General features: G+C 37.1%; 1 protein-coding gene across 9 annotated transcripts in view; it reads left to right on the forward strand.

Moving 5' to 3' along the window:
- MAGI2 (membrane associated guanylate kinase, WW and PDZ domain containing 2) overlaps positions 1-14058 on the forward strand; it is a 1346145-nt gene that overhangs the window by 850325 nt on the left and 481762 nt on the right. For all 9 annotated transcript variants that reach the window (XM_082691818.1, XM_082691817.1, XM_082691819.1 and 6 more), the window contains one exon: positions 2878-3093. In XM_082691818.1, the coding sequence (XP_082547944.1) occupies positions 2878-3093 (216 nt within the window). The remainder of the gene's footprint in view (positions 1-2877; positions 3094-14058) is intronic.

A 14058-nucleotide genomic window follows, 5' to 3' on the forward strand; every position in this document is an offset into this window, starting at 1 on the left:
ATTCATTTCTAATTAATAAAAGGTTATGTTTCTACTTCAGGGAGATTTAAACTATAAAAGACAAGTTGGGGGGGGGAACACTGACATGTGATCCATTTATCTCACTACTGTATACACCTGAAGGTATTAATATTCTCAGACTACTACTTACAAGTATATTTTGTATTGGAATACACTGGTTATTTACTAGTTTTACTTTATGTTTATTGAATAAGCAGTTAAGTATTGAGATTCCCTAGACAGCATAGCTGGGTACTGAGAATGGTGCAAGCCCTTTGGGATGCTGAGATATTACAGACTTCTTTTTTTTTTTTAATTTTTTATTTTTTATAAACATATATTTTTATCCCCAGGGGTACAGGTCTGTGAATCACCAGGTTTACACACTTCACAGCCCTCACCAAAGCACATACCCTCCCCAATGTCCATAATCCCACCCCCTTCTCCCAAACCCCCTCCCCCCAGCAACCCTCAGTTTGTTTTGTGAAATGAAGAGTCACTTATGGTTTGTCTCCCTCCCAATCCCATCTTCTAAGAAGGAACTAGCAGTTTGTGTTTGCTCAGAATTCAGCCAGTACATTTAAAAGTCTGATTCATTTGAAATGCTCTAAATTAAATTAGAAAGTAACCTTTAGCAAAATATATGTCATCCACTTTGCAGACTTCTGTATAAAAGTTTTACATGTATAAGAACCACTTTACATGATGGTATTTTTTTTCTCCTTGTATTTCCTTTACAACTGTGAATACCCATGAAAATGAGCAACAGCATTAGTATTTGAGCTAGCCTTTAGAGTAGTCACCGAGTGCCAGCGTGAGGTTTACACTGCCATGAAAACCATGGCAAATTTACAGTTTATGAAGCACTTCCTCAGACACTCTTCATCTTCGCAATAACCCAACAAAGAGGCCAAGCGTCGTAGGCATTGGTCATTTCTGCTGGCCCAGCACTCCAGGACCCTTCCCTCCTGGGTAGAGCCCTGCCTCCCTCTCCCGAAATCGAAGGAGAGCAGCCAGCCACTCTCCTGCCCTAATTTGGCCACTCACAGGCTCTTTCTTGACTGAGGCTCAGCCAATGAGACAACCCTACCTGAGAGTTTTCCCGGAAATGAGCACATCAGAGCTCCTGAGGAGAGATGGAGCCTCATTCCAGGCAAAGGAGTGACAGGGAGGGGTTGCGACCACAGCCGTGGAATCACCTGGGCTCTCAGAGTCTGGGACCCAAGTGACAACTTGCATGTTTTGACCAGGCTCCTTTGTTTCTGCCCATTTTCCCCCAAATCTGTCAGCCTCTACCCTCAACTGACCATCTCATTTCTTCTCAGCGCATGTTTATCATGTTTAACATTGCTACAGTAGGTTTTGGTTATTGGCAACCTATAGGTATAACAAGAATTGCTATTCCTGATATACAGATGAAGAAATTGAGGCTCAGTGAAGTTAAGTAACTTCCTTGAATTGTAGTCATATAGAAAAGCCAAGTCTAGAGCCCAGGACTTCCAGCTCAGGGTTGTTTCTTACACAGCACACTGTTTTCCCTGTTGTCTTCAGTGGCCACTGCAGATAGTGAGGAGACATGCTTTCTCCTCTGTGCCTCTTTGATAGCAGTACTTAGTCCCATTTATGGTTATAATCTTATCTGCTTGATGTCAGGTGCACCTGCCTTCTACCCTGTTGAGCATCTGGAAGACAAGGATTGTTTTACAGTCATCATTTTTTCCTCAAACTTATTGGAGTGCCTGGGTACAGACCCAGTACTAAATAAAGATTGTAATGAATGAGTAGCAAATGAGTGCATAAATTATTCAATTAAATGAAAACACCAATGTGGGCTTGAAGTTGGTGCTAAAAGTATAACACTGGTTTTAGAAAGTACCACTATGTTCTTTACCAATCAAAATGTTAAACAATTCACCTTAAATATATCAAGATGTTCACTTAGTAAGCATCGATTCCATGTCTGCTGCGTGTTAGATGGTTATTACAGGGAGAAATAAGAATCTGTCTCCTTCTTTAAGAAGTCTCACCGATTGATGGGAGAATCAAATATTCCATAGCTGTGGGGAAAAGAGTGGTGATAATCTGAAGAATGATCAGGGCAGCAAGCCCACTGTCAGCAGCCATGGGAACCACTATACTGGCCTGGCAATACCTCTCTGGGCACGATGCGGTGACCATGAAGGAAGACAGCCAGAGCCCTTTGAAAGCTGGAGAAAAGCACAATATGCTTTGCCCTTCCAGAATGTTGTGTGATATGCTTTAAAAAAAAAAAAAAAAAAAAAAGGCGACATGGGGGCCTGGGTAGCTCAGTCAGTTAGGCATCTGACTCTTGGTTTCCATTCAGGTCATGATCCTGGGTTCCTGAGTTTGAGCCTTGTCTATCCAGCTCCACACTTAGTGGGGCATCTCTTCCTATCTCTCCCCCTCTTTCCCTCTCCCCGTGCTCACACGGTCTCAATTTATCTCTCTCTCTCTCAAATAAATAAATCTTAGAAAAAGAAAAAAAAGAGGTTTACCTGCACCCTCATTCAGACAGAATTATTTTTTAAAAGGCTATAATCAAAGCTTATCAAATTTTTAAACTAATTTTGAAGTTCTTTTGTACCATATGAGACTAATACATAAGACTATATTTTGGTTTGGCAAAAGGTGAGAATGAAGAGGAAATTTCTATCTTTATATAAGCATTAAAACCCAATATAGTAAAAGCAACAAATAAAGATATATATAAAAATGTGAAAGGATATAAAGCCATTTTATGTGTAAAATATATGTAAGAAAAGGATACACACTTGTCAATATAATTTCCATTCTTTACAAATTACACACACAGTAAGAGAAATATTTAATTCCATAATGTTTTGGTATCATTTGCAGACAATTACTACGGCACGCCAAAGCCTCCAGCAGAACCAGCACCCTTATTATTAAATGTGACAGACCAGATTCTTCCGGGAGCCACTCCAAGTGCTGAAGGAAAACGGAAGAGGAATAAATCAGTGAGCAACATGGAGAAAGCAAGTATAGAGCCTCCTGAGGAAGAAGAGGAAGAGAGGCCTGTGGTCAATGGAAATGGAGTAGTAGTAACACCAGGTTAGTCACTAATACACGTGTGTGTGTGTATGTGTGTGTGTATGATTACAGTCACTTTCAGAGAGAGAAGATTATGATATCAAAAGGAAAGGTGCAATTCTTGTATCCTTTTGTTCTAATTTTGACACATAATGCAAGTAATTCAAGTTCCTCAGTTTTGGGTTTCACTTGCACAGTATTGATAGCTATATAATGAATGGTTACTACATCGTAGAAAATGTTACAAGTCATGAATATGATTGTGTAAAGTTCTAGGGTCTTTGCTAATGAAGATTGGGGAAATCTATCTTCAGAAACCGTACTGTACTCATGGTTCTGTAAAAAGAGGCTGTCATGTGATTTAGTTAACAACTTCAGTGAACATTGTCCTCAAAATGACCAGGCTTATACCACGTCTGTATATTTTTCTCTTCATCCTTACCATTGGAGAAAGAATCCTTATACACTGACTTGATGAAGGCATCTATTCACCTACTCTGAAAACAAGGAGAAGACATTTTATCTCTTTGATTTATGATCTATCATATCATGTATATAAAGAATATCAGGCAGATAAAGAGTGGGTTTACTGTTTTCTTGTGCTTATTACTAACAGAGTGCCAATTTTTTTATTATAAGAGATATTTTTCATTATATTCATAATTAAATGTTGAAGCAAATATATGGTGTTCTTGTAGCCTCTAAGCTTAAAGTAAGTTTCCATAGTTTTGTTTTAGTTATTTATTTTTTAATAACAGCATATCAGTAGGCATTGAAAATCTAAGAACCATGTTAAAGCTCTTAAAAATGTAAACCTGTGCACTTTGCATACATATTATTCAAATATATTTCCTATAATGACTCTGATATCTATGTTTTTAATAATCACTGTACTGTTTCTATAGTGATGTAATTGAATTTTCATGCTCAATTATTTTTATCAAAGTTTCGTGTTTTTTATCTTCCTTTTTCATAGTACCTGCAGAAATTCCCTTCCTTGAACATAAGGAGACCAGAATCTAATCTGTCCAATCAAGGTGTAAAACCCTAAGAAGGGGTTTCATCTTGATTACTCAGAGGAGGACAACCTCCTCCATTAATGTAACGGTGAAAAATGTGCTCTGATCCTACCAATTACTGGTACAAATGATTTCTGGATACAAATGCTAAAAATCACTATTGGTACATAATGTAACTTGTTTACTACAACCCTGTGTTGGAAAAAAATGTGATGAGGTTCAGAAGGTGAAGAGCTAAGTATATGAGAAGGTGAAGAGCTAAGTATATGAGAGGAAAATAATTTACAGGTTTACAGCTAATTTTCAAGCAATTAGATTCATTTTCTTTTTTGATTCTGAAATACCTTTCTCAAAATATTTACTTTTCATTATGGACTAGATATAAATTAAGTTGACAGTAGTACATAGTTTTCTTAGTTATCTTTGATGTGAGAAGCCAAATGATTCAGCCAGGTAGAAGCAATAATCATAAGAGAAGCAGAAGTAGGGGATCAAAGAGCAGTTACAGAGTTTCTTACTGGTTAATCCCTTATGGATAAAAATATAAAATATATGTCCTTCGTTGGACCTGAATCATTGGTTTCTATTTCATTTCTACTCTGTATAGGCCAAATCAAATGAAGCATTCTTGACCCACAGATTTATAAACTAGGAAATTACTTAATTGGGGATCATAATGAATCACCATTCCTTTCAATTCATACCTATTAGTTATATAAGGAATTGTGTGTGTGTTTGTGCGTGTGTGTGTGTGTGTTTGGCTAGGAAGTCTTAAGGGCCCCCAAGGAAAATGCATCAGTTTGCACTCTTCTTAACCAGCCCTAATGATATCTCTGTTTCTGCACCTCGCAGCCTGAGTTCGGTAGAGAACAACTACCCAGGTCAAATCTGGGATGTCTGAATACTTAATAGATGCCACAAACGCTTGCAGATGCTTACAGTGGCTCCGTAAGCCTGGCTGGACCAATGGCCCTTATCTTGTTCTTTCCCTTGTGGCGGATGAGACAGAGGTAAATTAGGCAGATCTTTGCCCAGTGTTGGAAGATGGAGCAAACAGCCTCAAGCCAGAAATGGGTCTGTCGTTCCTTATTAGAAATCTTTGTTTTTCTTTATGTTTATACAACAGAAACGTGAGGATTCACTTTGCCTTCCTCCTATACATTCACTCAGCTCTTCACCTTCTGAACCTTGTCACAATTTTAACCCCCTAGCACAGGGTCTTTATCCTGCCTTTGTTTTTCTTCCCATACAGTCACTAGATATAAGACGCTTCCAACAATATTGAGAAAATTGTTGCTTAAATTTTAGTTACGGCCCCGTATCAACCAGGAGCCTTAAATTTTAGTTACAATTAATATCAGATGTCAGTTCAGAGCATACATAGTACAATTGATGAGGTGTTTTCAGAGAGTGAAAAAAGCTTACTGAGGTGATTTTTATTCCATTACATAAAAATACTGATAATAATGATAATAAATAATGTAAAAATTTACTTCTTTAGATGTTTACCATGTGCTAGGAACTCCCTAACTTTAACTTTCCCTAACATATAACTATATAACATATAACATATAACTAACATATAACTCCCTAACATATAACTTTCATTATATGTACTAGTTCACTTAATTGTCTTAACAGATTGTATAGGTTAGGTACTATTTCATAGATCAAGACACTGAGGTGCACTACAGGTCAGTAATTTGCCCAGTTAGTTACAGGCCTTTATATATAGGAACTATCGATCCAGAAACCATGTTCTTAGCTGCTTTGCTATCCTGCGTCTTACAGCACCAAACAGAAGCATGAGTACATTTCTCAGCAACGTGTATACACATGACCACTATTTCACTTGTAACTCTTTAAAAGGGGCATTGTAAGTTTCTACCTACCAGAAGTTTATTATTTCTTTCATATACAGTTCAACTGTATATGAAATCATATACAGTTCAACTGTATATGAAATCATATACAGTTCAACTTATGTGGCTCTGTAGATACAAAAACATCCCATTTTTAAAATAATATTCCACAAGTATTTAAGGATCAAACCTACCAATCTCTAACTCCTTATACTTTACCAAAATGAATTATTTTCTCTATATAAGTAGATTTTAGAGGAGTCCTCAATTTACTTCTATTACTCATTTTCTTCATCTTTTCTCCTTTGAACTTATACTTAGAACCGTGTATTCCTTTTACTTTCAGGCCATATTTATATAAAGTTGGTGACCACCTTTAAATATATAATTTCTACATGAAGTTCTACTAACATTGTCCATGAATATTCATGTGAGCTCTTAATGCTAGATTCCCTTTTTTGCTCAAAATTACAGCAGACAGATGGAGTTAGCCCATATCACTGAGAAAAGCCATAGAATGATCTTTCAGTGTCGCAGATCAGAAATGTTTCTCTCTCTGACATGTGCCACTTTGGCGATAGAAATCAATATAGTTCTATCCTTAAAACTGTAGTGCAATTCTTGTTGATACTGAAAGTTACCATTATTTTTTTCATTTTTATTTTTATTTTTATAACTCTCTGTTAATGAACACATAAGATGGGCTAGACATAAAGTACATATATTGTCTCTTTTCCCATAATCATAATATGCTTACTTAACAAAGAATATGCTGAAATTTAGCTTAAGGTACTCAACTAAGGTAATAGTTAATTTAGTCATAGAGTCGAGATCTGGACCCAGAAGTACCTGAACGCATCCCCTTTCCACCACATTTCTCTGGGCTGTGAACCACGCTGAGGACAAAGTGACTCCTGACCTCCATAATGTAAAATCACAACCTTTCAGCTCAGCGGATTTCATGACACTGTATTTTGTTATATTTGTCCTTCACTGAATTTGTGGCTGCAGTGTTAGATGAAACAGCTGTACGTCATCTGAGAGAACCTGCCTTTAAACTGATATTTAAAATTCATATCCCCAGGAAACCTTTCCTTGACATTAACCTCATCTATATTTAGACACCTTTATCTTGTTAGAGTTGACATCCGGCCCCATAGCTTCAAATACCATAGATTTACCTGCAGCCTTCACTTTTCTCTTGTGTTCCAGGGCCATATTTCTGACTACTGCCCACTGGACTGCCCCTCCTGTGCATTTCTATAGCAACTTAACTGCAACATTCCTCTTAAATTCTTCTCACATAAAGCAAGCAAATCAGTTCATAAAGGCCGTTACTTGATTTTTCAAATTCTTGTTTTCACCCCCATAGCTCAGACTTCTTTGATACTTCTTTCCCCTAGCCTTGCTATATATTATTGGCTATAAAAATCCCTGGGCCTGTAGTTTTTATCTCTTTTTTCCAAATATCACTATCCTAGATTGCTGCCTTATCACCTCCTTTGTGGACCACAGTCCCCTAATGGATCTCCACTCCTCCAGGCTCCATTCCTATCAGATTGCCTGTTATTCTTCTATCAATTAAAGATTCTTGAACCAGCACTTGATCATGCAACTATCCTTGCCTAAACTTGGGCAAACTCCATTTAAAGTGCTCCCAACTCCTTGGGCAACCCCTCAGGTCATCCCACATTTGACTGCAACATCTCTTAGCTTTTGTCCCCATCTTCCCATCTCCCAACTCCCCCATCTCTTCTCTGGTCCTTATTCCATCCTCATAAAAAGCCTACATCTGTTTGATACCTGTTTGACAAGGCCTTCTCTACACTGTAACCTCCTATTCTTTTAGTCAAAATTCAATAAAAATGTTGATATTCCCAAGAAATCACTTGTTGACTCCCATAATGAAAAGTTGAAACTGCCCATCTCTGAATTATTGAAGTACAAGTTTACACTCTTCATTCATTTGGAAGATATTGATTAAGCTGGTACTTGTAGCTGACTTTTCATAACGTGTGTGTCTGGCACGCCCACCTACATTGTAAACATTGCTAGGACAAGGGCTACTTTTATTTTTTTGTTTACCCATGTCAGTGATTAGTATAGGTCTTCAAATATTTGAAGAACTTGTGAATCTTTATTTTTTTAGTCAACCTAACCTCTAGAGAATGTCAGAGTTTTACATGAGTAGCTCTACTTCATACTCATTTTACACTGCTTAGTATCTTCCTCGTGCACCGCATTTAAGTTTAAAAGATATAACATTCCTGATCTTACATTCCAGCAAAAGTTATTTGGTAACTAAGGAAAATGATGTAGAATTACATTTGAAAATGTGTATTCTTAGAGATGAGATGATTTCTCTGTGAAAATACCAAAAATAGGTGGATGTTGGATCACTATATTGTACACCCAAAACTAATATAACACTATAGGCTAACTGTGCCAGAATTAAAATAAAATACAGAATAGGTGGATAATAAGTAGATAGTTTTGTGTTTTGTTTTGTTTTGTTTTTAAGATTGAACTTTTCTGAAGAAAAGAAAGTCCTATAAACCACAGTAATTGGGTTAAGCTTTCTTGGATTGCTTTTTTTTTTTTTTTTTTTTCTTGGATTGCTTTTATTTCATGAATTATCTGCTAAACTTTTCCGGAAAGTAATTCACTATTATATTGTAACTTCCCCTCACTAGCTATTAGTAAGCCTAGTGCAAGGAATTAGAATGCACATATATTTTAAAGGCAGCTAAATCTCTCTGTTAATACACATACACACACAATGCCAGGAGGAACAGGGTCCGTGAGAGCTACCTTCGCCAACAAAGGGAATACAGTATGTGTACACAGAGCTGCCTTCTCCAGGCCCCCAAGCCCGCAATTAGTGCAAATGAACTGCCTCTCCCAGAGAGCAAACAGAGTGTCCCTTATGTGATCACCGAGTGTCCTCAGCAATGATCTCAGTTCACCATTAGGGACCCACATCCAGGTCCTGTGCTGCTTGGCACGCTGACTGTGTATGCACCATCAGTCCTGGTTCTGTGAATGAGGTCCTGTCACTGTCAAAAGAATTATGTCCTCCATAGTGAATCTCGCTGTTTTCCTGTGAATAATAGCCCACTCTGAAACCACCCCAAAGCCTAGCCCCTGCTTATTTTTCTGTGGGTTCACAGAGACTGTGATGTGTGTATCCACTCAGATCTTTATCTTTTTTTTTTCTTTTCTTTTCTTTTTTTTCTTTCTTTCTTTCTTTCTTTCTTTCTTTCTTTCTTTGAGGAGGAAGCTTGATGTTATGATCTTATTCCCAAACACTGTATTAGGTTTTATCTTTGCTTTGGAGGGGCAAATTTTGGGGACTATTTTAAATTAATCTTCTAAAATTAGATATTCCATTTATGAAAAAGGGGCATCCTTTCTTAAAAGGATGGTTTAGAAAGTTAGAAGTGCCCTGATTGTCAAATGTTCTGAGTATCTGGGTGTGATTATAAAGTAATAAGGCAGTCATTTTAAAGCTCTTGCTTAGGCACGACAGTAGTAATTGTAACTACAGCACTGGGGAAATGCTGAAATCGTGATCCGGTTCAGGAATGTCACTTCAAATCAAAGCCGACTCGCTGTGCTGTTAAACTGAAAGCAGCGCGAAATTTGAACCTCTTCATGCCCTCACACTGATTCAGCATTTTGGGGATCTTGTACTCAACCCGTGTGGAGAGTGTTTTTCTACTTCTCTGAGGGTTTGTACAATGTGCATGAGAGATTCGATACACGAATGAGGAGTGAGGGGTAAGAACACCCAGGGTAACCCTCGGGCTGGTGCAGCCCTTGGAGAGAGCCTGAGGACGGTTGGCCATGTTTAAGTGTCTTCACGTTCTCCAGGCACCAATGGAGCTTAATTGTATTTCTCATTATAGCCATCCATTCTCTCTAGGTGTGATTTTCGCTCTGTGTTCCATTGCCTTGTCTCATATTTCTCCTCATAAGAGGTGATTGTAATTGCGGTGTGAAATCTAGCTACTTTATTGCCAGACAAAGAGTGCGGTAGTTATTTCTGGCTGGGGGTGGACTTCATTCCTGAAGAGGGAAGGTCCCTGTGCGTGCTCATTCCTTCCACAGAGCTCCATTGCGGGGCATCGGACCTCATCTTTTTCCTCCTAATTGACTTCTTGCTCTCATCAAACTCTATCTTGACTCCAATTTGGCCCTGAAGAATAGCAGTTGAATTAGCAAGATCAAAATGAAAGTCTTCTTTTTCTCTTTCAGAACCTTGGATATTCATAAAACTTTGCAAGGCAATGTTGTGTTTTATATAGCACTGAGTCTTCTGGATTTTTTTCAGAATTTTGAAAGCCAGATCTAAATGATACTGCACACTTACATCCTCTGTTTCTCTTCGTATCTTGCTTTGGTCTTTGATATTTTCAGTACTTGTATCAGTTTCTCTTACCCCAAAGTTAGTTGAGGGTTTGGGGGACTGGTTTCTATATGATAAACATCTTTTGAATGCATGACGTTATTAAAATCATTTCACATATACTGTTTCAAAGCTATGAGGATTCATTTTATTGCCATTATTCCAGTCTACTTTTATTAAAATGTGAAAAAAATATTGCAGAAAGAAGAAAATATGCTAATCAAGGCAGCTCTTCTCCCCTGTTAATGGGAAATAATTCCCTCTACTAATCTTCCTAGTGAGTCTTTACAATTTAGTTTTTTATATCTTGGATTTTTTTTCCTTGTCATCTTCTAATCATAGTCCTTGACTCTTCAATTTTCCTAATTTTACATTTTGTTCTTTTAGTGCTCCAAAGAACCTATAACCCACTGAGGGTTTCAAATAGAGATGAAAAATAATTTTGAGGTATTAAAAATGATTTATTAGTAATGCACATTTTCCTGGTTAGCCCCCTGAATGGATGAGAAGCAATTTGGCTACAAATATTACAGACAAAAATTCATTTCTTTACAGGACTGGGAATTTCTGCTTCCTCAGTTGACATATTCAAAAATCAGAAGCATAGTTAATTGTTACCCTAACTTTACTCTAACTTTCCCTAGTTCTGTTCTCATATTTTATTCCGGATTATATATATATAACTTTACCCTAACTTTCCCTAGTTCTCATATTTTATTCCGGATTTATATATATATAAATTATCACTGTGTCTAAGGTCCACCCCTTCATTTGCATACCTTATATGAAAAGAATTTATATGCACTCTTGATGGGAATGGAAACTTGCAGCCACTATGGAACTCAGTATGAAGGTTCCTCAAAAAGTTGTAAGGAGAACTACCCTATAATCCAGCAATTGCACCACTGATTTACCAAAAGAACACAAAAACACTAATTCACAGGGAAACATGCACCCCAATGTTTATAGCAGTATTATCTACAATAGCCAAATAATTGAAATGACCCAAGTGTCCATCGATTTATGATTAGAAGAAAAAGATGGAATGGAATATTCCATTGGAATATTCCTCAGCCATAAGAAAGAATGAAATCTTGCAATTTGCAATGATCTGGATGGAGATAGAGAATATTAGGCTAAGCAAAATAAGTCAGTCAGAGAAAGACAAATACCTGTAATTTCACTCATATGTGGAGTTTAGGAGAGGGAGCAAACCAAGAAACAGACTTTTTAACTATAGAGAACAAACTGATGGTTACCAGAGGGGAGGTGGGTGGGGGGACGGGTTAATGAGGTGATGGGAATTAAGGAGTGAACTTGTGATGAGCATCAAGTATTATATGGATGTGTTGAGTCACTGCATTATATACTTGAAACTAATATTATACTGTATGTTAGCTGGTAGAATTTAAATTAAAACAACAACAAAAGCTTAGGCAATGCACTTTTTTTTTAGAACTTAGAAACACTAGCAGAACTAAGTAAAAAACAAACACAAAGAAACAAAACCCACTACCTAAAAGTTGGTAATCAGTGTACTCATAAATTTATCTGAAGGAGCAGAAAAACAATCATCTTTACGAACAGGACTGCTGTAGCATTGGGAGTAGAAACAGACAGAAACCTACTTTGCATCGTATTTTCCCTTTATATGTTTGGATTTCGTCCATGTGCGTATTTTAGTACATCAAAAAAAGTAATTAGTTTTTCCAATGATGAGCAAAAATTCACTAATTATTCAGTGTCAACATTTTAGCACCCATATTATGATTCCTCTTTTGGTTTCAGATGGTTTTGGAAAATCAGTGAGAGCATTCTGTGAGCAATAAGCTCTCATCTGGACTTTTGATCAGCGGCTACATAGAGTAGAGTGCCGGTGACCACTGCATGACTGCTGCCTTTCTGGGGATGGAATGCCCTCCACGCCTCACTATAGGATATGATCTGTAGTAGGGCCAAAATGCAACATCGCTTGCAATGGCATTTTTCCCTTAAGTCAGCTATGAAGCGTTCATTCATGTACAAAACCCCATGATGAAAATTTTAACTAAAAACCTAAACTTCTAGAAGCGAAGGGAGGGTCATGCTCTAGCAGCCGCCACCACCACCACCAGGAAAATACAGCAAGACCTCGGATCCATAGAACAAACTTTTTTATGAGGTTGCTGAGTTGGCAAGAAAGCAAGAGAAATCTTCAAGCCCCACCCCATCTACGGCCATGGTTCCTACCACAAATGAGCAGAAACCAATGTGGGGAGCCATCTGTTATAAACAGACTTGAAAACCATGGGTGCCCTGGGAATATATGAGGAGGCTAAGCCTTGGGCTAATCGAGAATTGGGAAGCCAGATCTCTGAGTCTGCCTTAAGTATGTACCCTCAGTGGTGCCAGCATGTTACTAAGTTGATAGCTCAGAAGCAGCGCCTCATGCCCAATAAAATCAAATGCAAAATTCTGTAGGAAGTAATACAGAACTTGAAAAAAAAAATGGTATGGATTATTATCTGAGGGTTTTTTTTCCTCCTTTAAATCACTTAACCCCACAACATGTCTCAATGGAGAAAAAAAATTCAATTTATGTGTACACTTTTAAAAAGGGAAATGTTAGTTTCATGTGTATCTTTTTCTCTCTTTTTTAGTAACTGCATTTAAAAAAATATCTAATATCTTTAAAATGATGCAGACTTGATCACACTTCTTGTTTCTGTCAAGAGAGACCATTTAGGTTGCTTGACTGATTTACCTATGCAGTTTATTTCATATTTTAAGTAATGGAATTCACTGATAATAGTATATGACATTTACTGGACACCTACTATGTTCTAACTGTATACTGCTCTAAGCTGTTTCTATGCACGTCACATATAATGCTTATAGGGAAGAAATGTTATTATTTCCGTTGTATAGTTAAGGAAATTGAGTGTTTAAATAACTTGCTCAACATCACACTGTAAAGCACAGATTCAAACCCAGGCGGTCTGACACCAGCCTTAGCAATTATGTTCTATTTCTTCCTTGTGAAGTGCGTTTTCTGCTACCTGAGAATCACTGAATAGAAAGCAAAAGAAAAAAATTACCTCAAATTATCCCTATTCTCTTTTCTTATTAGGTACAAATATGTTCCTCATTTTTTTGTGTGTGTTAAATGTTTTCTAGCTATGCTTATTCCCAAGGAAATAATATGAGTACAGCAGAAAAAATTATTAGATTTATTAAAATTTGTCACACAGTCATTAGAAATATAAATCACAGAGCTCTCACAGGGTAAAACAAATTTTGGAAATTCAAATTTTATGACTGTTTGAGAAATAAAATCAACAATTTCCTGGGTAGCTTAAAAACATTATTTTCCCTCATTTTGAAGGATGGCAATTACAGAAAGCTCAACATTAACTATATGCATAGACTATGTCAAGTGAAAATATGGATAAGGGATAAAATAGGCATTTTTCTTGAAATGGTTTTATCTTGGTTTCTGATTATTCTTAATAAAACTGAGTGGGAACATTCAAAGCCATGGCTTTCTGATTTATCATTAGTCTTTCATCTGAAAGGCAATCTGTTAGATACTGCTAGGGCAGTAAACATGTAAGCAAGTGAAATGGCCGCCGTACATATTGTTCTATCTCAAACCTTAGACTGGACCAGAGCTATAGGATTTATGTGAGCTGGACTAAATGCAAAAATGCATACATTT

The sequence above is a fragment of the Mustela nivalis genome (assembly GCF_964662115.1).
Source record: "Mustela nivalis genome assembly, chromosome: 12".
In the NCBI taxonomy this organism is placed as follows: domain Eukaryota; kingdom Metazoa; phylum Chordata; class Mammalia; order Carnivora; family Mustelidae; genus Mustela; species Mustela nivalis.